General features: G+C 62.2%; 3 protein-coding genes across 3 annotated transcripts; all 3 read left to right on the plus strand.

Annotated features, from left to right (window-relative positions):
- Nucleotides 1–943: 943 nt before the first annotated feature.
- XKR7 (XK related 7) lies at nucleotides 944–7,918 on the plus strand (the record flags this gene model as incomplete). Its single annotated transcript, XM_084218027.1, has 3 exons — nucleotides 944–1,368; nucleotides 6,684–6,883; nucleotides 6,966–7,918. The coding sequence occupies 3 exons, from the start codon at nucleotides 944–946 to the stop codon at nucleotides 7,916–7,918; spliced, it is 1,578 nt and encodes a 525-aa protein (XP_084074153.1).
- A 3,763-nt stretch (nucleotides 7,919–11,681) lies between these two features.
- Nucleotides 11,682–15,484, plus strand: CCM2L (CCM2 like scaffold protein). The gene is made up of 10 exons (XM_084217887.1): nucleotides 11,682–11,845; nucleotides 12,108–12,275; nucleotides 12,562–12,645; nucleotides 12,736–12,919; nucleotides 13,233–13,684; nucleotides 13,766–13,901; nucleotides 14,025–14,088; nucleotides 14,301–14,448; nucleotides 14,630–14,768; nucleotides 14,960–15,484. The coding sequence occupies exons 1-10, from the start codon at nucleotides 11,816–11,818 to the stop codon at nucleotides 15,238–15,240; spliced, it is 1,686 nt and encodes a 561-aa protein (XP_084074013.1). The 5' UTR covers nucleotides 11,682–11,815; the 3' UTR covers nucleotides 15,241–15,484.
- Nucleotides 15,485–16,884: 1,400 nt separating this feature from the next.
- On the plus strand, nucleotides 16,885–26,632 carry HCK (HCK proto-oncogene, Src family tyrosine kinase). The gene is made up of 13 exons (XM_084217725.1): nucleotides 16,885–16,969; nucleotides 18,376–18,505; nucleotides 18,892–18,934; nucleotides 19,206–19,305; nucleotides 19,449–19,547; nucleotides 19,686–19,789; nucleotides 20,180–20,329; nucleotides 20,620–20,772; nucleotides 21,096–21,278; nucleotides 21,692–21,768; nucleotides 24,064–24,217; nucleotides 24,429–24,560; nucleotides 25,157–26,632. The coding sequence occupies exons 2-13, from the start codon at nucleotides 18,377–18,379 to the stop codon at nucleotides 25,357–25,359; spliced, it is 1,527 nt and encodes a 508-aa protein (XP_084073851.1). The 5' UTR covers nucleotides 16,885–16,969; nucleotide 18,376; the 3' UTR covers nucleotides 25,360–26,632.
- Nucleotides 26,633–26,698: the final 66 nt, after the last annotated feature.

The following is a 26,698-nucleotide window of genomic DNA, read 5'->3' on the forward strand; positions in this document are numbered from 1 at the left end:
AGCGGCAGAGCCGGGCAGCGTCAGGGCTCTTGTGCGCCCAGTACCAGTGGCCTTGGTACTTCACTTTCAGGGACATTCCCAAGGCTGGGGAATAACATCTGTAACTCTTTCACGAGTTCATTTCGGGAACAACAATAGCCTGCTACCAAACCCCATCATTGGTCTTCTCAAAGAGGATACAGCTTCTTTGAGCAGCCTGGTCGAGTGGAAGATGTCCCTGCCCTTGGCAAGGCGGTGGCACAAATTCCTCTTTGAGGTGCCTTCTAACCCAAACCATCCTATGATGATTCTGTGACTCTCCCTCAAAGCAGGGCTCAGGTCCAGCCCAGCCAGTCCCTGCTGGGACCCTCTCTGGCTGCGTCGGGCAGGGTTTTGGTGGTCTGTGGTCTGTCTCAGCCCAAGGGGAGAAGAAGCACCCACACCTCCACCCACCCGGACCTCCGCCCAAGCCTGGACTCATGGGCACGGTCTTGCCGGGACTGAGCCTCGGGGCTGGGGGGCCGCGGGGCTACCCAGGAGCTTCCCGGGAAGCTCCGGTACTCGGTGGGCTGGGAAGGGGCGGTCGGACAGCATGGACAAGGCGGTTTCGGCCGGGACGGGGTGGGGTGCACCGTGCGGGGCTCGGCGGGTCCGGGCGGTCCCTGCCGGCGGGGACCCGGGGGTGGGGGCCGGCCGGGGGAGGGGCCGGTTGCCCTTCCCAGCGCGGGGCGGCGCCCGGCGGCACCGAGCGCTCCTCCGGGACCCCGCGGCGCCGGCGGGGGGGCGGCTGCCCCTTCCGGCGGGGGAGCGGCGGGACCCGCCGCGGGCTCCCGGCGCCGGGCGGGGGGGAGCCGGTGTCGGCGGGCGCGGGGCGAGGCCGGCGGGGGCGGGCGCTGCCGGGGCGGGCTCCATCCCTCCGGAAGTCTCTCCCGCTCCCTCCTTTCTCCTCCTTTCCCCCGACAACATGGCCGCGAAGTCGGACGGCGGCGGCGGCGGCCCGGCCGTGCTGCTGGAGAGCCCCGAGGGCGGCGGCGGGCGGCAGGAGGCGGGCGCGGAGCCCCCGGCGCGGCGGTACCGGCTGCGGGACGGGTGCTGGGTGTTCTGCGCGCTCCTCGTCTGCTTCGCGGACGGTGCCTCGGACCTGTGGCTGGCGGCCCATTACTACGTGCGGGGGCAGCGCTGGTGGTTCGGGCTGACGCTGCTGTTCGTGCTGCTGCCCTCGCTCGTGGTGCAGATGCTCAGCCTCAGGTGGTTCGTCTACGACTTCGCCGCCAGCACCAAGGACAGCGGCGGCGGCACCAAGGACAGCGGCCCCCGCGGCTGCTGCCGCCTCTGCGTCTGGCTGCTGCAGGGCCTGATCCACCTGCTGCAGCTGGGGCAGGTCTGGAGGTACGGGGGTACCCGGGGCGTGGGGGTGCCTGGGGGGTGGGGCCACAGCGGGGATGGGGCGGCTGCAGGGCCTGATTCACCTGCTGCAGCTGGGGCAGATCTGGCTGTATGGGAGGTATGGGAGAACGGCGGGCATGGGGGTATTGGGGTAATAAGGGTGCTGAGGGGATGGGGATGCTTCTGGGCTTGACGCACCTGCTGCAGCTGGGGCAGGTCTGGAGGTATGAGGGCACCTGGGGGTGAGGGTGCAGGGGGCTGGGATGGGGCTGCTGCAGGGCCTGATCCTCCTGCTAAAGCTTGTGCAGGGCTGGGGGTATGTAGGGACGGGGGCACATGGGGGTCATGGAGCCAGGCGGGGCCTGGAGGGAGCGGCACAGTGCAGCAGGGACATGGGTGGGGATAACGGCATGGAGACTTCAGGAGGAGTTGGCAAGGCATGGGAAAATGGGTGGGGATGGAGAGGTGAAAGCAGGGGCCCAGGCAGCTGGGGAGGCACAGGGATCAATGACTCTGCGGCCCCAGAAAGATGGGTGTTGGAGAAGAGCTCTCATCCATGGGCACAGGGGGGTGTGGGTAGCAGCTGTGGGTGTGGGTAGCAGCTGTGGGTGTGGGTGAGGAGCCGCAGCCCAGCTCGATGCCACAGCCCTGCCATCCCTGCTGCCAGGTGGTGCTGGGCCTGTTGGGGACTTGCCTGGCCGTGGCAGTGTGATTCTGGGGGTATGAAGTGACTATGCTGGGCCCTGAACACCTCAAGGCTCCTGTCCTGATCTCACTGGATATGTGGGGTGGTGGGCAAGGAGGTGCTGGTGGTTCCCAGCCTGTCCAGGCTCTGCTGCTGCCCCATCCCAGTTCTGGAGACAGGCTGGTGGTGTGGGCATTGCAAGCAGCAGACAGACAGGCTGGGGGAGCTCAAGGCCCTTCATCCGCCTCTCTGCAGACCCCCCAGCTGCACAAGGTGATGTTTTCTTGGCACCTTCCCCCGCTGTGCCGTGGGCCCAGCCCCACGCCCTCCCAGCCCCAGCCCCACGCTGGGGAAGAGCCGGGCCGGGCGCCGGGCGGCTCTGGAGGAGCCGGTGCCGGGAGGGCAGACAAAGGCAATGCCCGGAACAATGCCTGGAGCCGGCAGCACTCCCTGCTCGGGTTTCCATCCTGCTTCCCCTCCCGAGTGCTGTAGTAGAGGCTCTTTGCTCGTTCCCTCTTGGTGTCTGCATGTTCATTCCTCTGCTGCTCCTTCTGGGATGCTCCGGGGTGTTTAACTTTGTTTGACAGTGCAGTGTGTGCCGTGCTCAGCACACCTGCCAGCCCACCTGCCCTCCCCCATGCCCCTGACAACGGGACCACTCTCAGGGTAATCTGGCTGCAGGGTGGGTGCAAAACCTGCTTTGGTGTGTGAGGGGAGCTGCTGAGGGAAAGGACAGGAGCTCTCTGGCCCTGCCTGCAGCTGGCGTGAGCCTGACACACCTGATCCCGGCCCAAGCTGGAGCTGAGCCGCAGCCGGGGGCTTTGCTCCTGGGGGTGTCAGTCCTGCTCTTGGATCGGCTGTGCCATGGAGACTCCTAAGCCAATTAAAGCGGTAACTCTCAGCACTCACCCTCCAGGACATGTTGGTCTCAAGTAGCAGCTGAGGCTCTTTCTAATCTCTGGATTTGGGATTAGTTGGGGTGACCAGTTAAATGCAGTTCGTTAAACCCATTAGTGGGGTTGGATCCGGTGCAGGAGGAAGTGGCAGTTAAAGAAGTGTTGGATAAATGCTGTAGGTGAAAGAAAGGATTTTCTCTGGTCAGAGCACTCTGCCCCTTGCCAAACATCTCCCCCTTCCTGATTTACCTGCCTTCTCCCTCACCTCTGCAGATGTCACCTCTACCAACCTCACTGCACAGCCCCAAGCCACACCTGTGATAAAGACCTCCAGTCCCCAAAAAGAAAGCTGCTTCCCACCTGCAAAATCAGCTCTGAGCCCTGGCTCTGTGGTTATTCCTAATGAAATCTGTTGAAGTTAGCATTCATTGGTATGTTCATGGTGCACATGCATAAGCTCCATCACGGGTGTCTCCAGAGATGCTGCTGACCATGTGCCCGTGTAAGCAGCAGCAGCAAGGGCCTGTCCCCAGCTGGTCCCACACCACCAATGTGCTTGTGGGCCATGCTTGGATGGTTTTGCAGCTCAGGAATTGTTATCCACTCACAAAGTCCCCAGCTTCTTCACCAAAGCAGCTCTGCAGGGCAGGGATGCTGCTCATGCCAGTGTCCTCCTGCCTGGAAGTGTGCCAGGGTCCCCTGCCACCTCCCTGGGCTGGCAGCTGGCCAGGGTGTGCTGCAGGTCCCACTGGGCTGGGGACAGCCCTATCAGTGCCTGTGTCTGTGTTAGCCCAGGGTCACATATGGTTTGGCTGCCTGGGGTCACTGGGGCCAGACTGGCAGTTCCCTCTCTTCCTGAAAGCCCCCATCAGAGTGTGTACCCCCATCCTCTGCTGGCCTGGGGACCCAGTGCCACCCCTCAGTCCTGGTGCCAGTCTGGTAGCAGTCCAGGAGGGCAAGGCCATCCTGGCCAGACTCATGAGGGGTGGCAGAACTGTGACCTGCAGGTTTCCCCACCACTCTGCTCCCTAGATCATTGATCTGTCTGTGTGGGGGCAGGAGCCCTCCCAGCCCTTGGGGCCCCCAGCTTTGGGATGTCAGCTTGTCCTCCTGCAGGACCCAGTGCTGGCAGTCCCCACCTGGCCCTGGTGCAAAGGACAAGGGGTTTTTAGGGCCAGACAAAGCCTTTCCCTGAGCACAGGTGCCCTCAGGTACTCCCATCTGCCCTGAGTAGCCAGGGTGTCATGGTTTGATGCCAGGGCATCTTGGGGTGTGGGGCTGGTAGGGCACAGTGGGTGCGGTGACATGGGCACATGTGCAGCTCTCCCTGATGACCTGACTTGGTAGGATGTGTAAGGGATTAAAACAGCTGTAACTGAGAAGCAATTTTCTCCTGGTTTAAATACAGGATTAAGGGATGAGATCCCAAATTATCTTCCCAGAAAATCACACTTCCCTTTGCTCACTCTGGGACCAGAGGGTCCCTCATCCTTTTCCATCTGAGGATGATGATTAGGGGATTTGTTTGTAACCAGAGCTGGGCTTTTCTCCTCATTCATTTTTTCCAACACTTGAGAACTGGGCTCAGTAGTTGGGAGTTGGGGGCAAGCAGTGACACTGGTGACAAATCCAGCTGTAGTGGGGCTCTGACAAAACCAGTGCCCAACCAAGCCACCACCTTCCTGCTGCAGGGTTTTTGTTGGATCACTCTTTGCAATACAAAGGAGGGAGCAATTAGCCCTGAGAGCTCTTGCTGTCGGTTTCTGCCTCATCATCAGTTTTTTTGAAAATTAAATGATTTTTTTTCAAGTGATTGATTCTGTGTTTCCCGTGCAGCTGCCGTGGCGCAGGGCTGGGGAGCGCCCGCCGTGCTGGCAGCGCCGGGATCGCTCGCTGGGCTGAAACACCATGGCATGATCAAATGCAGAACAAATAAGAATCAACATTTCATTCGGGAGAGTTGATGGGAGATGAAATCTCATTTTAATGAGACCTATGGAGCTGGCAGACAGAGGGATAATTGCGCCCTTGCTGAAAGCTGGGGAGGCCACGGGTCACTTGTTGAACAGTGCAGGACCCAGGGCTGGGGCTCTGTAGTGTGTGTGCTCTGTGCCGTGGACAGTGGGATCACTGATGAGCCCAATTATCAAGACTAATTACAGGGACAGGATGAGGTCACCAGCTCCCAAGCCTGGTTCATGCATGGGCACCCTGAGACAACAGTGGCACCCTACAGCAGCCAGGGCTTTACGTTGCTTACCCTGTTGTTTCCCCCTGTGCTGTGCCTTCCACCCCTGGGCTGCCCACTGCTTTGCTCCCCACCAGAGAGGAGGGTCCTTCACTGGACCCTTCTGAGGGGCCGTGGCCCTGGTGGCACCACAGTGACAGCGCTGGCCTGGCTGCCGTGAGCAGGTGGCACTGGGATGCAGATCTGTGCCAGGGGCCAGGAGCCAGGTGGCCACAGCCTCTCCCCACCCCAAGCAGGGAGGGACAGGCTGCAGCAAAGGCTAAAATTAGGTGCTGCCCCGGAGGTGGAGGTTAAAACGTCACTTTGACACCAGCACAGAGAAGGCAGTGGGGGCTGGGAGTGGGGCTGGCAGGACAGAGCAGATGGCAGCAGGGTGTCCTGAGGGCTCGGTGGCCCCAGCTGATGGCCCTCACTGTGCTCTCCGGGCTGTGCAGCCCCGGGGGTGGGAGCACTCTGCTGTCCCTGCAGCGGGAGCAGGGCTGGCTCCTGCCTCCTCCTGCTGACGGATGAGCTGAAAGTGCTGTGATCAGGCTTTCTCCCATGCTCTGGGCTGATGGAGTTGTCTGGCAGCACATTCTGGAGCTGATGGAGAAGCCATTGCTCTGCCAGAGGATTTTATTCTCTGGGAGGAATCTGTGGCCTGATGTCCTCCTGCTGCACCTGTTTTCCTTCTCACCCGGCTCCCTTCTCCTCCTCGCCAGCAGAGCCCTGGCCGTGGTGCAGGCAGGACTGCCTGGGGAAGCCCTGCCTGGCCAGCCCTGCGTCCCCTCCCGTGGTGCCAGATCTGGCCCGGTGCCGTGGGGAGGGTCCCTGGTGGCGGTGACTCAGCCGAGCGTGCGTCGGTGCCACGCACAGCTCCGCTTACCCCCGGCCGACCACCAGATGGCCGGGGCCAGCGTGTGGCTGAGCCCGCAGCCCTGCCAAGAGCCCAGGCAATGCCGGCATGAGCGCCAGGAGCTTCCTGTGGGCAGCACGGCACAACCAGCTGGTTCCTCCATCCTGACCAGGGCAGGAGGAAGCAGGGTGGGCTCTGCGCCAGCTGGGACCAAAATATCCCTTTTGAGAAGCAGCCGGATGTGGTGCTGGGTTGGGGCAGCCTGAATCCATGGGTGGCTGGAAAGTGAAGCTGGGGATGGGATCCCTGTGGAGGAAGCCAGAGCCTGCATGGGTGGTCAAGGATTGGGGTGATGGGTGGCTAGGAACTCTATGGCTGGGTGGGCAGCGTGGTGATGTGGTGGGGCTGTGGGGTGCTGAGCTGGATTTGCACAATCTGCCCCTTCCCAAATTGGAGCCCGAGCCTGGGACAGGGATGCATTCTTCATTGCTGCTGCCCTGCAGCTCCTGGCACGCCTGGCCTAGGGGCCTTTCTGCGGTCCCAAATCAGCAGGAAGAGGTTGGCAGTAGTCACAGGGCACTCCTGGTGTGGACAGAGTGGGGTGAGATCACATGGCAGTGTGGGCTCACCTCACCCTTGGCCTGCCTCGCACAGGTACCTCCGCACACTGTACCTGGGGCTGCAGAGCCGGTGGCAGGCCGAGCACCGCCGCCGCCACTTCTACTGGCGGATGATGTTCGAGAGCGCGGACATCAGCATGCTGCGGCTGCTCGAGGCCTTCCTCAAGAGCGCGCCCCAGCTGGTGCTGCAGCTCAGCATCATGGTGCAGCAGAACAGCATCGAGCCGCTGCAGGGTAAGGGACAGCGCTGGCAGGGGACAGGGTGTGGGGAGGGAGGTCCCTGGCTTCTGTGGGCTCTCATGGCCGCTCCCTGCAGGACTCTCAGCCTCGGCCTCGCTGGTCTCGCTGGCCTGGATGATCGCGTCCTACCAGAAAGTGCTGCGGGACTCGCGGGAGGACAAGATGCCCATGTCCTACAAGGGCGCCGTGGTGCAGATCCTCTGGCACCTCTTCACCATCGCCGCTCGTGCCATCGCCTTTGCTCTCTTCGCCTCCGTGTTCCAGCTCTATTTCGGCATCTTCATCGTCACCCACTGGTGCATCATGACCTTCTGGATCATCCAGGGCGAGACGGATTTCTGCATGTCCAAGTGGGAGGAGATCATCTACAACATGGTGGTGGGCATCATCTACATCTTCTGCTGGTTCAACGTCAAGGAGGGTCGGAGCCGCTACCGCATGTGCATCTACTACATCATCACGCTGTCAGAGAACGCCGCCCTCACCATCCTCTGGTTCCTGTACTACGACCGTAAGGCCACGTCCGACTTCAACGCCTTAATCCTCGTCTGCGTGGTCAGCTCCAGCTTCGCCCTCGGCATCTTCTTCATGTTCATCTACTACTGCCTCTTGCACCCCAACGGGCCCATCTTCAGCCACCGCTCCGTGGGCTGCATCTTCCGGCAGGAGCCCCCCCCGGTGCCGGGGTCCCCCGTGGAAGCCGTCACCAGCCCCCCTCGCTCGCTGCCGCGGACTACAGGGGGCGAGCGGGACGGGGCGCCGGGGGAGCGGGACAGCTGCGTGCCCGTCTTCCAGGTGAGACCCTGTGCCCCGCCGGCGCCGGCCGCCCGCGCCCCGCGGACAGAGGGGCCCGTCATCCGCATTGACCTGCCCAGGAAGAAGTACCCGGCCTGGGATGCCCACTTCATCGACCGGCGCCTGCGGAAGACCATCCTGGCGCTGGAGTACGCGTCGCCCACCACCCCCCGCCTGCAGTACCGCACCCCCGGCGCCCCGCAGGAGGTGCTGGAGTACGAGACCACCGTGTAGGTTGCGGGGCGTGAGGCTGCGGTGGGAGCGCCGGTGCCACCTAGGCCACCCTGCGTCTCCAGAGCTGTTTGCCTTCCTTTGGGTTTGCCGGCGCTGCCGTGTCGCCATGCCAAGCATCTCGTGGGCGGTGGCCGGGGAGGTCTCTTGGTGCTATCCCCTCCCCGTGCTGCCTTCCCGCAGCCCAGACCCGACCCACCCGACGGCGGCCACCCCACGCCCTCCAGGGCTCGTCCTTGCCAAAATACCTCACCGGTGCCTGAGCCCAGGCGGTGGGTGCTGTGGCCCATATCAGCGGTGCAGGATGGGGACCGGGGGCACCCTGGGATGGGGGCCGGCAGCTGCCAGGGGCACGGTGGGGCACGGTGGGGCACGGTGGGGCACGGTGGGGCACAGTGGGCAGCACACAGGTGCCTGTGCCACGGCAGAGCCGTGGGGATGGAACATGGCTGCACTGGAGTGTGCATGCGGCTTGTGGCCCCCAGGGAGCTGGGTCAGGGACAGCCGGGATCCATCCAGTCCCCCCCCATGTCTCCCACTTCCCCCAACTCTGCCACACCAACCCAAAGTGAGCCCCTCCACATCCATCCTCAGTCCCCCTGGCTCAGGGTTGAGCCATGTCCCCGACTCCATGGGGTCTCCACTATCCTGTGGGGAATAGACCCTGGCCTGGGGGGGGCCCTCGTGGGGGGGCACGAACCTTGCACCCCTGTTTTGGAGCTGGGTCCCCAGCTGAGGCTAGGATGGCTGCACCCCATCCTCCCCCCATCCCCACAGGAACTGCTTCATCTCATTGGGTTTGTTTTCACCGGAATGGTGACATTTTGTGTGACATTTTCTACCTCCGCTGGGGCTGGGGGTGGCAGGGCCTGGCTGGCACCACTGAGGGGTTTGTGCGGGGCCGCCGGCGTTCCCCGGATTCCCCAAAGTGGGATTCACCCCCAGCCGTTCTCCTCTCCTGGGCTGGCATCCCTTCCCACCCGGGAGCATTTCCATCCACTCCTTCATCAGTATCACCCCCCTCCAGCTCTGCAGTATAAACCTGAGCTGGGACCCTCCGTCCCCTGACCTCACCCGGCGTCCCCCTGCCTGTCCCCTGCCTGTCCCCAGCCCCTGCCCCGCCTGCCCCCGTCTGCTCCTGCCTCCCCAGAGCAGTGGGGCTGCTCGGGCTCTGGATTTGAATGTCCCTGGTCCTGCCCAGATCCACCGGCCCCCACCGAGGGGCTGTGCTGAATGTACCCTGTGACCCCTGAGCCAGGACAGTCCCGGGGCGGTGTGTGTGTGTGTGTGTGTGTGTGTGTGTGTGTGTGGGCAGGGGCTGGCAGGGGTTTGCAGGGCAGGGGAGCTGTTGGAACCCCCAGCCTCGTGCTGCCCCCCTTGCCCCCCACACTCACGGCCCCTGTGCCTTCCCTGCATCCCCTGTGCCCCTGCCATGGCTCCAAAGGGTTCTGGCTCTGGCTGCCCCGAGCCACAGTGCCAAGCCCTGCCCGGGCTGGGGAGCGTGGGAGCACTGAGAGCCCCTCTGTGCCATGGGGCACCATGTGGGGCACTGGAGGTTAGGAGGAGTGGGATGGGAGAACTGCACCTGGAAGCTGTTGGGATGTGGGGTCCCTGAGGGCCAGTGTGGGTGCCCGGCCCTGTGACACAGCCGGGCTGGGAGGGTGTGCGGTGGCAGTGGCGGTGGCATCACTTTGCTTTTGTTTCCCATTTCTTGGTAGCTGGGGTGACATCAGGCTGGGCTGGCCATCGCTGGGTTCACTGGTGCTAACTGGTGCTAACTGGAAGCCTTGGAAACCCTTTAGGAGGAGGGTGCAGAGCATGGCTGGGGCTGGGCAGTGGGCTGAGCCCCTGCCACCTGCACGGCTCCTCCACTGCCGTCACGGCAGCCCCGGGGGTGTGCGCTGCTCGGGCTGGGGCAGCCCCCGGGGGTGTGCGCTGCTCGGGCTGGGGCAGCCCCCGGGGGTGTGCGCTGCTCGGGCTGGGGCAGCCCCGACATGGGGCGGCTCTAGGGCGGGGTCTCTTTTCCTCAGGGAAGGTAGGGGCAGCAGACAGGGGTGCCAGGCTGCTCCGGGAGATCACCGCTGCAGGCATCAAGCAGTGTCACCGCAGCGCCTGAGCGGTGCCCAGGTGGTGGCAGCTCCTCCCTGGGTCCGGCTCGCAGGGGATCTGGGGAAGGGCCATATGGGGACTGTGTGCCAGCACGGGGCGGCTCCTCTGGGCTCCCCCTGCCCCTACCCCCGTCCACCCCAGGGCAGAGACGCCATTTGGGAGTGCCCTTCACGCCGGGGTTTGTGTGGGGGACCCCAGGGCCACGCTGGTGGGTCAGAGGGACACTTTTCTATGCACTCAAGCCACGGTACCCTCAGCCCTGGGCTGCTCTGGGCAGAGGAGTCTGGCCACGTGTGGGGTTCGGGGGGACCCCTCAGTCTCACTCCTGCCCCAGGCCACCCCCCTGTCCCCACCCAGCCTGTGCCACAGCAGCAGCCAAACCCAGAGCCCTGTCCCCCCCCTGCCTGCCAGGGCGGCAGCGCCTGCCCGCTGGAATGACAGGGGACACGACCGGGGGCCAGGATGGGCACAGCTCCAGGGGTGCTCGAGCTCCCACTGGGGATGGCGGGGTTCTGGTCCCTGAGGGTGTCACCCAGGGGTGGCAGCAGGGCTGCTCCAGCTTCAGGGAGTGAGAGAAGTTCGTTCTGGCAGGGGCTGCCGCGGGGTCTCAGCCACATCCCTGCACCCCCTGGCGCTGGGACCCGGCGGCTGCTGTCACGTACTGTAAATACTCTGTGTGCCACCTTCTTCTCTGGGACCCTCGGCGCGGGCGGGGGCGAGCGGGAGGCCGGGGTCCGTCCCGAGACTTTTTTGTATACCACAAACTTTTTGTATATTTTTAATTTTGCTGCAACATGAGATATTAAATTCATTTCAATAAGCCCTGCCTGTGGGATCCTGTCCTTGTCGGCACCTCCAGCTCACAGCTGGGGCTCCAAAGCCGGGCAGGATGATTCCTCTCTGTCCCGGACTGCTCGGGGACATCATTAGCAGAGCAGGATGGCTGTAGCAGCGCTGCCTGCCTGGTGTCGGTGGCCCTGGCCGGTTCCTGTCCCTGGCGTGGTGGCCGGCAGGGAAGGGGTGCACAGGCAGGATGCCGCATCTCGGGGAGGAAGCTGACGGACATGGCCACTGCCGGGCCAGCCTCCTCCCTGCCCCTGCCGGAGGCCCCGATCCCCCGGCCAACCCCCAGAACTCACGGTGGGTTCAGACCCCGCGGGCAGCTGTGGGGATGGAGTGCTGGAGGCTGTGGGCTCCTGCCAGTGCCGTTCCCAGTGCCAGGGCCCCCTGTAAGCAGGACAGGATGTGGGCAGCGAGGTCTGGGAGCCCCCAGGGCTGCCCCATGAGGATGAGGCTGATGTGGGGCCATAGGAAAGCAGCCCCAGCCCCAGGAAAGAACCCCGCAGTGAGGGGCAGGAGGGGCTGCTCCACAGCAGAGTCCCACAGGCACCATCAGCACCTGCTCTGGTCCCAGCACCTGCTCAGTCCCGTCTCAGCCCACTTCAATCCCAGTGTGCCAAATCCTACCCCCAGTCTCGGTATAAATGTGAACCCCAGCCCCTGTGCCAGCACCAGCACCAGTCCAGGTCCCTGTTCCAGTCCCATCTCAGCCAGCTTCAGCCCCTGCTTCTGCCCAATTAACACCTCAGCCCCTATCCCAGTCCCGGTCCTGTCCCAGTCCCAGTGCCAGCCCAGTCCCAGTCTCAGTGCCAGCCCAGCGCAGCCCAGTCCCAGCACCCCCCAGGAGAGGCAGGAACTCACATCCCGACTATCCTGGTGGAGTTTCCGACACAGGAAAGCGCCGCGGCGCCGAGCGGGGCAGAGAGGGCGGCCGCAGCACCGCGTCCCGCCATGGACAGCGAGGCCAAGAAGGGGAAGAAGGTGCGTGGGGCTGGGGCTGGGGTGCGGGGGGCTGGCAGGAGGGTGGGAGCGGGTGAGATGCACAGGTTTGAGAGGCCCCGCACCCCTCCCACAGCACGGCGGGGTGAACTGGAGTCACCCAAATAGTGCGAAGGGCCAGCAGAGCGGTGCTCAGCTGTTGTCCCCCCCACTCCCTCGGGTGCTGGGGGCCACGGACCCCGTGTGTGGGGGCCGGGGTTGGGTGTCCTGTGCTGACCCGTCCCCGTGCCCGTTCCCCCGCCAGGGTTTCGTGTCGCCCATCAAGCGGCTGGTTTTCCCGAAGGCTGCGCGGAGGGCAGCGCTCCGCAGCAGCGTCTATCGGCGCCCGCTGCACTCCGTGCCCCTCTACCCCCCCGACTACCTGATCGACCCCCAGATCCTACTGCACGACTACGTGGAGAAGGAGGTGAAGGTAAAGGGATCCCCAAAAGTTCCCGGAGTCGCTGCTTTCTTGGGGTGGGGTCATGAGGCCACCACACCATGCTGAGAGCTACACACAGAGTGGCCAGAAGGGTCCAGGTCCCCTCTCTGCCCAGACACCCAGGGAGGAGGGTGGTGCGCCGGCTGTGCAGGGAGGACCCCCTAACTGCAGCGTCTCCCCGAACCCCACGGAGATGTGTTCTGACCTTGGGGCCGTGGGCCAGAGGGAGGGTGCATGCCCCAGCCTCCCCAAGCTGCCCTGGCCTTTCCCTCCCCAGTTTCTAGGTCATCTGACATGGGTGACATCGTCCCTGAACCCCTCCAGCCGGGATGAGGTGCTGCAGCTCCTGGACACAGCCAGGGTAAGAGGGGTCCCCAGCCCCCAGAGGGTGGGCACCGTGTACCCCACCCTGCCGGGTGCCCCACACAGCCCCCGCTCTCTGTCCGTGCAGCAGCTGAAGGAGCTGCCGCTGCAGACGACGCCGGAGCAGGACAGCATCCTCAGCCTCTCGGCGCGCTGCCTGCTGCTCACCTGGCGCGACAACGAGGAACTGATCCTGCGAATCCCCACACACGAGATCGCAGCGGCCTCCTACCTGCGCGACGATGCCCTGCACCTCCTCATCCTCAAAACCGGTGCGGGGGTCCGGCCGGGGGCCACCAGCCGAGCCCCGAGTGGCTGTGAGGGGCTGGAGCACAGCGGGTGATGGGTGTCAGAGTCTATCAGGGCGGCAAAATCCCGCATTGTCCCTGTCTTGGCGTGTCCGATCCTCTCCTACATACAGAGTCCCGGAGGGGTGACCCCAACCCACTGGAGCTCCCACATCCCCATCCCTCTGCATCCCACAGCGCTGGAGGGACAGGGAGGCCAGGCCAGGGGCTGGGGACCAGGCAGGGTGGGCAGCGCAGCCCCCCGCCCTGACGCCCTGTCTTGTCCCCGCTCCCCCAGGCCTGGGAGTGGACCCGGTCCCCGCCGGGACACACCCCGAGGTGGCCCCTGCCGGCTTGCCCGAGGCGTTTCCCGCAGAGAAGCGTGCGGGGGGCTCGTGGCCGGAGGGGCGGCTCGGGGGCCCGATGGAGCGGCGGCACACCATCTGCAGCCTGGACTGGCGGGCGGCGCGGGGCGGGCAGGAGGGCCGGCAGGGCGGCAGCCTGGAGCGGCGGCGGGGCGGTAGCTGGGAGCGGCGGCAGCGCGGGCGGCCCTCGGGCAGCTGGGAGCGGCGGCAGCCGTGCGGCGGCAGCTGGGAGCGGCGGCGGGCCGGCACCGCCGGCGGCAGCTGGGAGCGCGGCACCGGCTTCGGCAGCTGGGAGCGGCGGCACGCCGGGAGCAACCCCCTGGACCCCCAGGAGCCCTGCCCTGATGCTTACTCCAACCTCATTATCCTCGCCGTGCCCAACAGGGTGAGCGGTCCCGGCGTGTGCCACCCACCGGCCGCTCGCCCACCCAGCGGCACTCACTGCCCGCGTCCCTTCCCGCTGCAGGATGCCGGGGAGGAGTCCTGTGCGCTCATCTGCCAGGTGTTCCAGATCATCTACGGCGACCAGAGCATCGAGTGCGTGGACCGAGCCGGGTACCACTACACCTCCACCCCCACACGGCCTTGGCTCTCCAGCAGGAGTGAGTGGCTGCGGACAGGAGTGGGAGCATCAAGTGGGGTGTCATGGGGCTGACGGGTGGGGGTACATGGACACATCGTGGGGGGTTTGTCTCTGCTATGAGGCCTCAGCTCTCCCTCCTCAGGCGAGAGCTGCCGCACAGATGGGACATACGGATACGATGCTGACTACAGCTGCTGCAGCTCCTTGTGAGTCTGGCTCCCCCAGGGTGCCCTTGGACTGGAGTGGGTCCCACCAGACCACCAGGGTGCCCCTGGGTGGGTACCCCTGCCCTCGGTTGGGTGCCAGTCCCCACTGCAATGATGCCCCAGCCCTATGTGATGGCGTGTGCTGTGCAGTGGGGGGGGGCAGCTGGGCATACGGGGGGCACAGGGACCCACGGACCCGTGTCCTCCCCCAGCAATGGCTCCCACGAGACCTTTGAAGCGTATTACAGTGGCACCTCCTCACCCTCCTTCCACCGCTCCCACCACAGCCTGGCCACCGCTTGCAGTGGCAGTGACCAGAGCGGTGTAGGGCTGGAGCAGCTGCAGGACTACATGGTGACGGTGAGGGCACAGGGACAGGCACAGGGACAAGCAGCAGGCCAGCAGTGCCAGCAGCTGGGGCAGGGGAGGAGGCAGGTCTGAGCTCCCTGTGCCAGAGAGCAGCAGTGGGACACAGGGTGGGAGGCTGGGGGCTGTGTGCTGCTGGTGTCCCCAAGCCAAACCCGTCCCTGTGTCACCACAGCTGCGCAACAAGCTGTCACCACAGGAGATCCAGCAGTTTGCCATCCTGCTCCGTGAGTACCGGCTGGGCACGCCGGTGCAGGAATACTGCACGGAGCTCCTGCGCCTCTATGGGGACCGCAGGAAGTTCCTCCTCCTGGGTGAGTGTCTGCAGCCACCCTGGTGTCACCCTGGTGATGTCTGTGCATCCCCTGGGGACATGGGGCTGGCTCTGGGTGTGCTTCAGGGGATGTCAGGACCCTGTTGCTTACTGGGGGCAGGACGGGACAAACCAGTAGGGCTGGCATTGCACTCCCGGGCAGCGTCCCGAGGCTTACGGTGCCTCTGACAGGAATGAGGCCCTTCATCCCTGACCAAGACATCGGGTACTTTGAGACCTTCCTGGAGAGCATCGGGATCCGGGAGGGCGGGATCCTCACCGACAGCTTCGGCCGCATCAAGCGCAGCATGAGCAACACGTCGGCCTCGGCCGTGCGCAGCTATGACAGCTGGTCCCTGCGCTCCGAGTCCGAGTCCTTCAACCGCATCATCACCGACATCACCCACGACATCGAGGCGCTGGCACGGGATGAGGAAGAGGAGGAGGAGGAGGAAGAGGACAACTACCTGTGAGCCAGTGCCAAACCCCAGCTGTGCTCTCTCTGCGAGCTGATGTGGAGATGCACCTCCAGGACCAGGCTCAGCGGGTGCCCAGCTCTGCCCCAGAACCAGGGAGGGTGAATTTGTCACCGTGAGAGGGGACAGGCTCTGCACTGTCCTGTCAGCTCTTGTCAAGGCTGTCGGAATCACAGGGCAGCTGTGGCTGTGGGGGAGACACATGTGCTGTAATTTCTGCAGATTTCAATTAATTAAATGCTGGGGCTGGGAGCAGAGCAAGTTCTTCCGTGGGGAAAGGCCCTGCCGGAGTGCAGGGGTTGCTGCGGTGTGGGGGTGAGCTGAGACAGGGGGCTGCTGGGCTGGGCTGGGCATCTGCCCACTCCAGTGTCACCTGGAGGTCACCACCAGTGTCAGGGCGCTGCCGGCTGTTCCTGGCTGGCTCCAGGGGATGCTCAGAGCAATGGAGGGGGTCAGCAAGAATGCGCTGGGAGAGGAAAGGGCTGGTGGCCGCAGCTGGCCCGCTGCTGCCTGCGACGTTTGTGCGACACTCGTCCGGCCGCGGGCTCCGGGTGTTTCACAAAAGGAAGTTCCTGCCCCGGACCCGGCTTCCTGCGGTCCCGCCCTGCAGCCCCTCCGCCGCCGGGGGACCGGGCCGTGCTCCCCGCCGCCCGATGGACCTCAGCTGATGTTCCCTGGTCACCGTACCCGAGCCGATCCCCCCATGCCACTGTACCCCAATATCCCACGGCCGCTGACCCTTGGCTGATGGCCTCGAGCCAACATTCCCTGGCCCAATGTTCCTTGGTGGGGGCTACGGGTCGGCGCTGCAGCCCCAGGGTGGTGTGCGGGCAGCAGATGCTGGGGCTACCGGAGCAATTTATTTTTTCTACAAAAAAAAATTTACATATGCAAACCCTCATGAGGTGTGACGCTCTCCCACCCTAGCTGCTTCCTCTGAACGCGAGCAGCCCATGGTCAGGGTCACACAGGACCGTGGGTCTCCTTGCTGATGCTGCCTCCATCCCGAATTCGGGGGTGGTCCGGGCAATCCAGAAGAAAGGCTGGAACACTGCGGGGCTGTAGGGCGCCGAGAGGAGCTTCGGCACGGGAATAGCAGGGCCGGCAGGGACACCACAAAGCCAGGAATACCTGGACCTCTCTGAGCTGTGCTTCACAAAGCCAGTCCCATGGACCCCAATGTGTCCTGGACTCCCTCATGTCCTGCAACCCCCCACGGTTGTGCAGGGCTTTCTTTTCTCCTTCCTGGGGACAGAGATCCAGGCTGATGCCGTGTCCTGTGCTCCCCCCGTGCCCCCACCCTTCATGGCCCTGCACCAGGCGGGGAAACATCCTGGGGGCTGCTCCGGGGAGCGGAACCCAAACCCGTCCGGTGTCCCGGGGACGGCAGATGGACAGACGGGCTCCGGCATTCGTCGGGGGTCCCTAAGGGCAGTGGGGTCACGCAGGGCTGGGATGTCCTCGCGGGTGCGGTTCGTGGGATGGTGGTCTCCGTTCCCAGCCCGGCACGGGAGGCACCGGCCGCACCTGCCCCGTCGGACTCTGAGTCGGGGGCGGGACCTCACCGGGAGGGGCGTGGCCGTACCGGGCAGGCGGCGGGAGAGCAGCCGGGCAGAGAGGAGCGGCAGCGGCGGTGGCAGCGGCGGTGGCAGCGGCAGCCTGGGCTCCGCGACGGGGACTGGGAGCAGGACCGGCGACGGGGACGTGCCCCGGGGCGACAGCGAAGGTGAGAGCTCCGGGGTCGGAACCGTGAGCGGAGCCCCGAGGGCAGCGAGGGAGCCCCGCAGCCGGTCCCGGGCAGCCCGGTGGGTCCGATCCCGCCCCGGGCCGGTCGCGGTGAGAGCGGCGGACCCTGGGTGACCGGGATGAGGCGATGGCGGGAATCTCACGGGTCCCGGTGCAGCCCCGGCTGGGCACAGTGTAGCCCCGACGAGGGGGTCCCTGCCGGTGGCTTTGCAGGGGCTGTCGGGGAGCGAAGGCACGGGCAAGGGCAGCAAGGGCAGGGGGCTGCGGGCAGCCTTGCTTCGGGAACGAGGGCATCCTCATCCAACCTGGTCCTCATGGCTGGGAACAACGCATGAGCCCTGGGACCTGGCTCTCCAGGGTGGGACACATCGGGAATGCCAGCTATGCCACAGGAGCCAGGGGGAATGACCCTTGGACTGCCCGGGGTATTTGTGCTCTGTAGGGCTGGATGGAATGGGACGGGAACATCAAATACCGGCAGGGGTGATGGTGTGAGCCACGGCTGAGTTTCAGCTGGGCACCAATGGGTTTGCCAGGATGGATCTGGTACAGTCCCCAGCCTGTGCCCAGCGAGGGTGCCACTGCTGCTCCTGCTCTGCCCTCGGGAGCAGGGCTGACCCAGGCTTTGGCAAGCAGGGAAAGACAAGGAATGACCATGGGCTGTTGTGGAGGTGACAGTGATGTTCCTCAAGAGCTGTGCTGTGCACATCGAGGGTTCAGCCCTGGGTTTCCTCCTTCACTGGCACCTTCTGCTTTCTCTGCACCTAGGTCTCCCTGGCCAAGGGAAGTACATTTGCAAGGGGTTTACCACTCTTGCTGCTTCTTGCAGCTTTTTTTCCCACTGAATTTCTTGGGGTGCTGGAGAAAGTTGAGCATTTGTCTGCCCTGGACTGGCTGTTTGGGGCAGCTCCCACCCAGCAGAGATCAGGGAAGCAGAGTGTGGAGTGCTGACCTGTCGTGATGGGGGGGGCATGGGCACCAGAGATGCTGTGTGGGGACCCCCAAGCTGCAGCAGAGCTCACCATGATCAGGGCCCCTCTTTGCAGAAGATGCTGAGTGTGCCTCTCTGCTGCCATGGTGCCCAGTGCTTGCATCCTGTCCGGCACCCCCCAAGGGCAAGGAAGCTGCTCCATGGCTGCTGCTGTTGTCTCCCCAAACTTCACCTCCAATAACATCTCCAGGAGTTCCCTTTTCCCCTGGCGTGTCACTGGGCACCCCAGTGCTCTGTAGCTGTGAGAGGAGCAAGGTTTCCCTGTCACAGCAGAGCACTGGGGTGGGCACTGGGGCCCTGTGCTGTGGGAGCTGATGGGAACAGGGCTGGACTGGGGCTGGAGCGGGGCTTTCACCTCTGTTGCAATGGCCTCACTTCCCCTTCCTTGTCTGCAGCATGGGTTGTGTGAGGTCAAAGGAAGCTGGTGTCCAAGAGAAGATGATAAAAACTGACCCTGACCCTGATCCTGGCCCCACCATCCAGCAGGGCCACTATGTGAGGGACCCCACGGCCACCAACAAGAGGGTGAGTGAGGAGAGATTTCAGGGCTGAGCTGTCACAGGGGGTTCAGCCCCTCTCCTCAGCAGTGCCACCAGCACTGAGAGTGGAGCCAGGTGAGGGCACTGGCAGCGCCCTGGGACAGGGACTTGGCTATGGGGTGGGAGCCCAGGCCACACTGAGACAAAGCACAGAGTGGAGCTGATGGGAATCCAGGTATTATGGAGAAAGGGAGAAAAAAGGAAGGTGCTGGGAGGGGGTGGAGATGCTGGTGCTGGGCAGGTTGTCGTGTCAGGCGGTGCTGGTGCTGCCCCTCGGGTGCCCTCCTGCTCCTGCCATTGCTGTTGGAGACCCCATGGAAACGGGTCTCTGCCACCTGTGATGTCACTCTGTGGTTTTGTTGCACTTTCCAGATCAACAATGTCCCCAGCATGGCTGTGCCCCTGCCCGAGGATGGTAGGTACAAGGGGGCTGCAAGTGGGTGCAGGGGGTTGGAGTGTGTGGGGGCAGAGTGGCCAGATCCTCTCTGACCTAGGGGTGAGCACTGCCAGCCCTGGAGGGAAGGGAGCTCTGGGCTCCCCTGCGGGGCCAGACGTGACACGATGAAGATGGAGGTGCTGGGTGCTGTGGGGGTCCTGGCCAATGTCCTGGCCAGTGTTCATGGCAGGAGTGGCTGGGCACCCCCTCCCAGCATGGGGAGGGTGCCCAGGGAGCTCCCTCGCTGCAGGTCAGGGGGACAGCGTGGTGCTGGCGCTCTACGACTACGAGGCCATGAACGCTGGGGACCTCAGCTTCCAGAAGGGCGAGCGGATGAAGGTCCTGGAGAAGTAAGTGCTGCCGGCAGACCCTTGCCCTGGGTCTCCTGATGGCTGGCTTGTGTGGCCCTGTTGGGATTGTTCCTGGAATTTGCCCTGGAGGAGCTGCTGGTACCCAGGTGCCAGGAGCCAACACAATGCCACTTCTGCCACAGGTCAGGGGAATGGTGGCAAGCACGGTCGCTGGTGACAGGACGTGAAGGCTTCATCCCCAGCAACTACGTTGCCCAAGACAACTCGCTGGAGACAGAGGAGTGAGTCCATCCCTGCATCCCAGATCCTGGCCCCATGCTGTCCCGCACTTCTCCGCTGCTGTCCCCACTTCTGCCTCCTGTCCTGCCCCCAGCCCTGCCCCACTCCAGCATTCCTGGGTTTCCTTGGCTCTGCTGCAGGTGGTTTTTCAAGGACACCAGCCGGAAGGATGCGGAGCGGCAGCTCCTTGGCCCTGGGAACATGATTGGGTCCTTCATGATAAGGGACAGCGAGACAACGAAAGGTGTGGAGGGGTGTCCATAGCACAGTGGTGGGGAACAGCTGCCCAAAGGACTTCCCTCATCCACCTCTGCCTGAAAGAGGAGCTTCTCCCCAGCCCTGGAGATCTGCTGTGCTGCAGGGAGGGACTGGGGAGCCCATGCTCTGGCTGGAAGTGCCCCTGCAATGGCCCGTGGTGCTGGCACATGTCCAAATCCCAGGGCAGGGACAGGGGGATGTGTCCCTTTGGGGCTGCTTTGGGTGTTTGGGTGCTGGCCTGGGGCTGAAGCAGTGGTGGCCGTACAGTGGGATGGGCACTGCTGGCTCTGTTGGGCGATGGCTCTGTGCAGCCAGGATGGCCTGGAGCAGCAGGAATGTGCTCCCGTGGGAGGTGCCAGCTCTCCCCTCCCTGCAGGCTCTTACTCGCTCTCGGTGCGGGACGGGGACGAGCTGCGGGGCGGGGCAGTGAAGCATTACAAGATCCGAACTCTGGACAGCGGCGGCTTCTACATCTCCCCACGGAACAACTTCAACACGCTGCAGGAGCTGGTCCAGCACTACAAGGGTGAGCCCTGGGGTGCCCGGCCCCCCTTCCCAAATGGGACTTTGTCTCTGAGCCAAGAAGCCGGGCAGCTGGGGGTGTGCAGAGGCTGAGGGGGTCCTGCCCATCACCCCTGGGCTCTGACTGCAACATGCAGTGACTTCCAGACCTTTCCCCTATTGCCATGGCTGGCCTGCTGGCTGTCACAGCTGTAGTGCTGGTGTCCCTGAACACCCACAGTGGCCAGAACTCCCCCTTGAAGCACAGTGTGGCCGGTGAGACAGGCTGGCTGATGGCCCCGGATGCTCCCTCAGGTCAGAGCGATGGGCTGTGCCAGAAGCTCACCCACCCCTGCCGAGTACCCAAACCACAGAAGCCCTGGGAGAAAGATGCCTGGGAGATCCCTCGGGAGTCGCTGAGCCTGGAGAGGAAGCTGGGAGCCGGGCAGTTTGGAGAAGTGTGGATGGGTGAGAGTCAAGGGGAGCTGGCTGGGAGGATGATGAAGATGATGGTGAAGGAGGAAGGGTGGGGGATGTGTGAGAAGGTAAAGGGATGGTGGGGTGGAAAAGGAAGGGAGGGAGTGACCTGAAGGAGAGAAGCAGAGGGACATGGAGGTGACCCTCCCTACCTTAATGCAGGGCCTGTTTGGGGCTGGGCATGTGGGGACAGTCCTGGGCTGTGTGTGGCCTCCAACCTTCCCACAGCAGCTCTGTCTGCAGGGCTGGGACTTTGGCTGCAAAGCCCAGTTCTCCCAGCACAGTGGGGGAATGATGTGTTGTGCCACCCCCAGCCACCTACAACAAGCACACCAAGGTGGCAGTGAAGACCATGAAGCCGGGCAGCATGTCCGTGGAAGCCTTCCTGGCGGAGGCAAACCTGATGAAGACTCTGCAGCACGACAAGCTGGTGAAGCTGCACGCAGTGGTCACCAGGGAGGAGCCCATCTTCATCATCACCGAATTCATGGAGAAAGGTGCAATCTGCATCCTGAGGGATGTCTGCAGGCACTCACATTCCCTGGGACGGTGCAGGATCAATCCTTTCCACATCCCCAGGCTGGGCTGTGGGTTCTGCACCAGCTCCCCGGACTCTGGGAGCAGCTCTGGCTCCTGCTACAGCTCTGGAGCAGGGTGCTGTGAGGGGATGTGGTGACAGCCCCGGGAGAGGAGGGACACCTAAGAGGGGACAGAGGAGTAGAAGCACTCTGCAAGGCAGGAGGGAGCCTGCACTGATGCTCTCCCCTCAGCCTATCCATGGGAGTGGGATGGGGGATCAAGTGTGTTTCCAGAGTCCCCTTGTCCTCCTTGGCTCCTCAGGACCCTGTGCCACCCTAAGGGTGGGTGCAGCCTCCAGCTAAACCAACAGCCCTGGCACCTTTCCCTGCAGGGAGCTTGCTGGATTTCCTGAAGAGCAATGAGGGGAACAAGCTGCCTCTCCCGAAGCTGATCGACTTCTCTGCCCAGGTAAGGAAGGAGCAGACCTTCCCTAGCTCTGAGTAGCCCTTGCTCCTCTAAAAAGGATGAGTGAGGAGCCTGGGAACTTACCTGGAGCTTGTGCAGGGCCAGCCAGGAGCCTGGTCTGAGCAGTGCTGGGGATGCAGTGAGGTTTTCCTGTGGGCAGCCACTGCCTGCTCACCATCCCCATCCCGCTGACCTCACAGGAGCAGGGCTGTGAGAAAGGAGAAGTGGCAGCTTCCCCCTCACCACACCAGTATCTGCAGCACTCAGCTAGCCCACCTGCACCTGAGCAGTGCACAGCAGAGCTGCACAGATCCTGGAGAGGATTGGCTATTGACTTCTATGTCTGCCACGGTTCCTGTAGCCCTCACAGCCCATGGGCAACTCTGCTTTGGGGAGAAAGTGGGGATAAGGATGGGTCTTAATTCCACAGCTCACATTTGCACCTGTTCCTTCTCTGGAATGTGCTGGTGCTCGTTGGTGTGGCCCAAGCAAGCCCAGGGCAATGTTATCAATTTCTATAATTGATAAATATTGATACTGGTAACTATAATTTCTAATTTGCTGCTGCTGTGTCAGTTACCTGCAAACCTTACCTGCACACTTGGCCAAAGCCCCACAAACCCAGCATGGCCACACACCCAGCCCATCCCACCCCACCCCAGCACTGCTTCAGGACAGCACCCACGGGGGTGTGAAACCCTGTGGGTTTAACAGGAATCCTGCAGCATGATCCTGTGTGCTCCCTGTACCCGAGGGGCTGAGCCAGGCACGATTCCCAGTCTCCTGGAGGGAGCATAGCAGGCTGTGTTGCCCCAGGGGAATGCCTCTGGGAGGGCTGTGGTGCAATAAAGTCACCAGAGGGCTGTCACAGCAGGGGAAGGCAGCTGGAGAGGCAGGAGGACTCAGAGATAATTATTTCAGGGACATTTTCAGGAGCTGACTTGGAGTACAGCAGAAGGGGCTGTTAAACACCTCACTCCATGTGCAACCATTTGCAGAACCACTGAGTCCCTGCTGCTTCTGCAGTGCCCCTGGGTGAGGACTGAGCCCAGGGACCCTTTGTGCTGAGCTCAAATATTACATAGAGGCACCTGAGCAATGGGAAAGCCAGGATGGGAGCCCTGTGGGCTGAGACCAGGTCAGTGGCTGCTGGAGCTTGCTGTGCTGGGGTCTGTGCATCAGCTGTGCACTCCTGCACCATCTGTTTCAGCAAGCTGCCTCGTGCCAACCCCAGCTCAGCCCACAGCTCCGAGGGGCTGCTCGAGGAGCTCTGGGGAGCAAAGGCTGAAGGGCTGTCATGGGCAGACAGCAGCCTGGCCCCTGTGCTGGGGCTGAGTCACTGCGGGCAGAAATGCATCTGTGGTCATGGAAATGATCCTTCCGCTCTTGCCTGCTTACTTCTGTATTTAGTGGGGAGAGCTCTGTGAGAGCTGCACCTCACCCACAGCTTGTGTGGGAGTGATAAGGAGGGGAGGGTCTCCCCTCCGGCTGCTCCAGCCCCTTCCCATTCTGGATTCTGGTCACATCCAGGCGTGGTTAACAGGACAGCTTTGGGGTGTGGTTGTGCACACACCGGGTCTGAGACTGAGTGCAGCACTGAGTGCAGGGACTTCAGAAGGCACAGTGGTGAGGGGGGATCGTCAGGGGCCATCACAGCCATCCTGTCCACAGGCAGAGGTGACTTTTCCAAAACTAGTCTGGAAGAACTCAAACATCTTCCCCTATGCTTTTCTGCCAAGGCTAAGGAAGCTCTGGAATGCTGACCCTCGCTGCAGCAATTAGCAAGCCACTGTCGGGGGTATTTGGAGACTGATCTCATGTCTTCCCTGAGTAGAGAATTATTTGCTTCTCCTCCACAACCTCATGGCTGTGGATGAAGCACTTACACCTTGCCCTGCAAACACTCACAGACTCTGGTGATCACATGATTTTCTCACAGCAGCTTAAAGGTGTCATGTTGGGCTGGTCACCCAAACCTCAGCCTCTTCTGTAAGGGATTTCCTGCTTGGAGAGGAGTTTCCATACAGGAAAGTCACAGAATGGTTTGGGTTGGAAGGAACCTTAAAGCTCATCTCATTCCAACCCCTTGCCACAGGCAGGGACACTTTCCACTAGACCAGGTTGCTCCAAGCCTGACCTTGAACACTTCCAGGGATGGGACATCAATCTCCTGCCATGGCTCAGCCTCCTTTCACCCTTTTCTGAGTGCTGACCAGAAGCAGTTGACTTCTTTGGTGCTGAGAGGGTGTGTGTTATTTCAAGCAGCCTGTTTGCATTTGCCTTGTTCCCCTGGGGCAGATTGCAGAAGGAATGGCTTTTATTGAGAAGAGGAACTACATCCACAGAGACCTGAGAGCCGCCAACATCCTGGTGTCAGCAGTGCTGGTGTGCAAGATTGCAGACTTTGGGCTGGCCAGGGTCATCGAGGACAGCGAGTACACGGCCCGGGAAGGTGCTGGGGGCAAAAGGTTGGGGGGTCCCTTAGGGCCACTTGCCACCATGGTGGTCCTGACCCTGGGAGGGATGTGCTGGGTACATGGGCTCTCTCATTTGCATCACTTCACTTGTTCCTCTTCTGTTTGTTTCTTGTTCCCCATATTTCACCACCCCTTTCTCAGCAGTTGGGGTTGGGCTCATGATTCCCATTGGATCTCTTTGCCCAGGTGCCAAGTTCCCCATTAAATGGACTGCACCAGAAGCCATCAACTACGGATCTTTCACTATAAAATCAGATGTCTGGTCCTTTGGGATCCTCCTGACTGAGATCATTACCTATGGACGCATTCCCTACCCAGGTAAGGAGGTGAAATACCTCCTCTAATCTGATTCCAAAAGATACATTCCACCTCCAGGGCCCCATGCATGTGACCTGAGCTTCTCCAGCTCCATGAGAAAACCCTGTAAATCCTTATCATTAGGGACCACCCTGCATTTTATACTAATAATTATTTTGGTACCTTTTTTCAATAAGGAATGACTCTGTAAATGCTACCACAAATGGACCATGAACGATCTGGGCTGGCACAACAGGCTGTTCTGAGGAGCAGCTCTGCCCTCACACTGACTTTTCATTGGAAGCAATGGCTCATCACAGACTTAGCATTTTAATTTATACAAAGTGATTTTAATTTATACAAAGTGATTATAAACCCCATCTGACCTGGGGCACAAAACTCCATCCTACAATAACACAGCATCTCCTTTGTCCACATGTTTCCCTGACCAGGAACAGCAGTTCCCCCTTTCCATAAACCACTTTTAGCCCCTCTAACCACTTTTCCCTTCCTGAAGACATTGCCCAAACGGAGAGAAGTTTAGTGTTTGGGGATTTTATGACTTTTAAAGACACCAGTGATAAAGCAGGTGATGTTCTCCTGTCCCTGTTTCCCAGGGATGTCCAGTGTGGAGGTGATCAGGGCGCTGGAGCGTGGGTACCGGATGCCCCGCACGGATAACTGCCCCGAGGAGCTCTACGACATCATGATGAGGTGCTGGAAGATCAGACCCGAGGATCGCCCCACTTTTGAGTACATGCAGAGTGTTTTGGAGGATTTCTTCACTGCCACAGAGAGCCAGTACCAGCAGGAGCCCTAGCACGGGATGCTTGGGGCGGACACTGCCAGCTCTTCCCTGTCTCACCTGTGCCCTGCTTCTCCTGCCAGCCTGGCTCAGGAAGCACAGCCTTCCTGGACTGGCTGGGCTGGAGGAAGCACATGATGGAGGGAGAAGAGACGTGGCCATACCTTGTGCCTTTCCCAGGAGCCTCAATGTCCATGGGGCAGTGGCTCCAGGAGGTGCTGGCTGGACATTGGATGCCCAGACCCCAGGAGGATGGACAGGGATGGGGCCAGGCCTGCTTTTGCTGCAAGGAAAAACCCAGATCAGTATTTTTTTAATCCTTCTGAGATTTTATCACATTGTTCTGCAGAAGTAGGTGCCTTAGCGTGCAGTGCCTGTGCTCCCTGTGTGATTGATCCCGGGGGACTCCCCTAAGGCACGCTGCAGTGCAGCCCCTGGGCTCATCATCAGCACAGGATCCTGGGGTTTGGATGTTGAGTACCACGGAGCCTTGTCCTCCTCTCTCCCTCCTGGGTTTCCTTCCCCAGTATTTTCATGGCAGCCCCTGTGCAGAGGGCAGGTTTCCTGAGGCTGTGCTGCAGGGGCAGATGGACAGAGACAAGGCTTTTCCAGGCCATGCCTGCATGGATCCGATCCCCCTCCACTTGCCTTGGGAGGCACCTCTGGAGCCCAAAGCCACTGTGAAAGGGGCCCTCTCCCTCACAGCAAAGCTTACAGGTGGGACTTCTTGTCTGCTGGGGCGTTTGCAGTGTCAGCAAGGGCCAGGTGCTCCCTGCACACTCACTTGATGTTATTGTTTATTTTTAGTATTTCATTAGGTTATTTGGGGAAAACGAGTAAACAGGATTTTTTAAGATAGCCGTGTACCTCTTACAACAGGGAGAGACTGGTGCCTGTGATTATATTTTTGATACCAAGAGGAAAATGCCGGCACTTCTGCTTCGGGGATTTTTTTTTTTTTTTTTTTTTTTTTTTTTTTTTTTGTAATCAATAAAATATTTATCAACCTTTCCTCTCCTGGCCGTTCCTGCTGCTCCGCAGCCCGGGCGGGGGAGACGCGGATAAGCTGGGGCCCGCAGCCGGGCAGACCCGCAGCGCCCTCTCAGCATGCCCCGAGCCGCGGACCGCCCGGGTGGGCCCAGAGGGACCGGGAGGAACCGGGAGGAACCGGGAGGTTCGGAAGGGTCCGGACGCCTCCCGGCCCCGCCGCCCTCACCCAACATGGCGGCCGCAGCGTCGCGCTCGCCCTCCATGCAAAGCCCGCCGCCCTCAGCAAAGATGGTGGTGCGGATCGCCCCTTGCCCGGCCGGCTTCGCGGGGCCGGAGACCCTCTGGGGACCGGAGCGGAGACTCC

The sequence above is a fragment of the Fringilla coelebs genome (assembly GCF_963513975.1).
Source record: "Fringilla coelebs genome assembly, chromosome: 18".
In the NCBI taxonomy this organism is placed as follows: domain Eukaryota; kingdom Metazoa; phylum Chordata; class Aves; order Passeriformes; family Fringillidae; genus Fringilla; species Fringilla coelebs.